This window comes from Meleagris gallopavo, unplaced genomic scaffold (assembly GCF_000146605.3).
Source record: "Meleagris gallopavo isolate NT-WF06-2002-E0010 breed Aviagen turkey brand Nicholas breeding stock unplaced genomic scaffold, Turkey_5.1 ChrUn_random_7180001889095, whole genome shotgun sequence".
NCBI classification, from domain to species: Eukaryota; Metazoa; Chordata; class Aves; order Galliformes; family Phasianidae; genus Meleagris; species Meleagris gallopavo.
This window is the reverse complement of record NW_011152844.1, coordinates 1-625: the sequence shown is the minus strand read 5'-3', so window position 1 is coordinate 625 and position 625 is coordinate 1. Positions and strand designations below refer to the sequence as shown.

At 70.7% G+C, this 625-nt stretch overlaps 1 protein-coding gene across 1 annotated transcript; it reads left to right on the top strand.

The window, feature by feature from the left end:
* Positions 1-35: 35 nt before the first annotated feature.
* Positions 36-608, top strand: LOC104916375 (gonadotropin-releasing hormone II receptor-like; the record flags this gene model as incomplete). The annotated part of the gene is made up of 1 exon (XM_010727419.2): positions 36-608. A coding segment is annotated over exon 1 (324 nt), but the record flags the coding sequence as incomplete, so codon positions are not given.
* Between the last annotated feature and the right edge of the window lie 17 nt (positions 609-625).

Here is a 625-nt window from a genome sequence, read left to right as displayed (position 1 = left end):
CAGAGCTCCCTGCGATCCCCGTTGCAATGCCGCAGCCCACCGTGCACCAAAAGCAGCAGCGCATCGGGCAGCCGGGCTGAGACCCCGGTCGACCCCCCCCCCCCATAGAAGATGCCCCACGGCACGAGCGCAGCCGGGGCGCCCCCCCACCATGAACGGCAGCTCCGAGGAAGCCCGGCTCCCCGCTGCCCACCTTCAGCGCGGCCGCCAAGGTTCGAGTGGCCGTCACCTGCCTGCTCTTCCTCTCGTCCTCCTGCTGCAACGGCGCCGTGCTGTGCGCCGTGATGCGGGCCAAGCGGCGGCCGCCCCGCGTGCGAGTGCTGATGGCGCATCTGGCGGCGGCCGACCTGCTGGTGACGGTGGTGGTGATGCCGCTGGACGCCGCCTGGAACGTGACGGTGCAGTGGTACGGAGGCGAGGCGGCGTGCAGGGCTCTCATGTTCCTCAAGTTGGCCGCCATGTACGCGTCGGCCTTCGTCACCGTGGTCATCGCCTTGGATCGGCACGACGCCATCGTTTGTCCGCTGGGAGCCCGCGGCGCAGCCAGGAGGAGTAGGGCCATGCTTGGGGCTGCCTGGGGGATGAGTGCCGTGCTGGCGCTGCCGCAGGTGGGTGGGTGATGGGG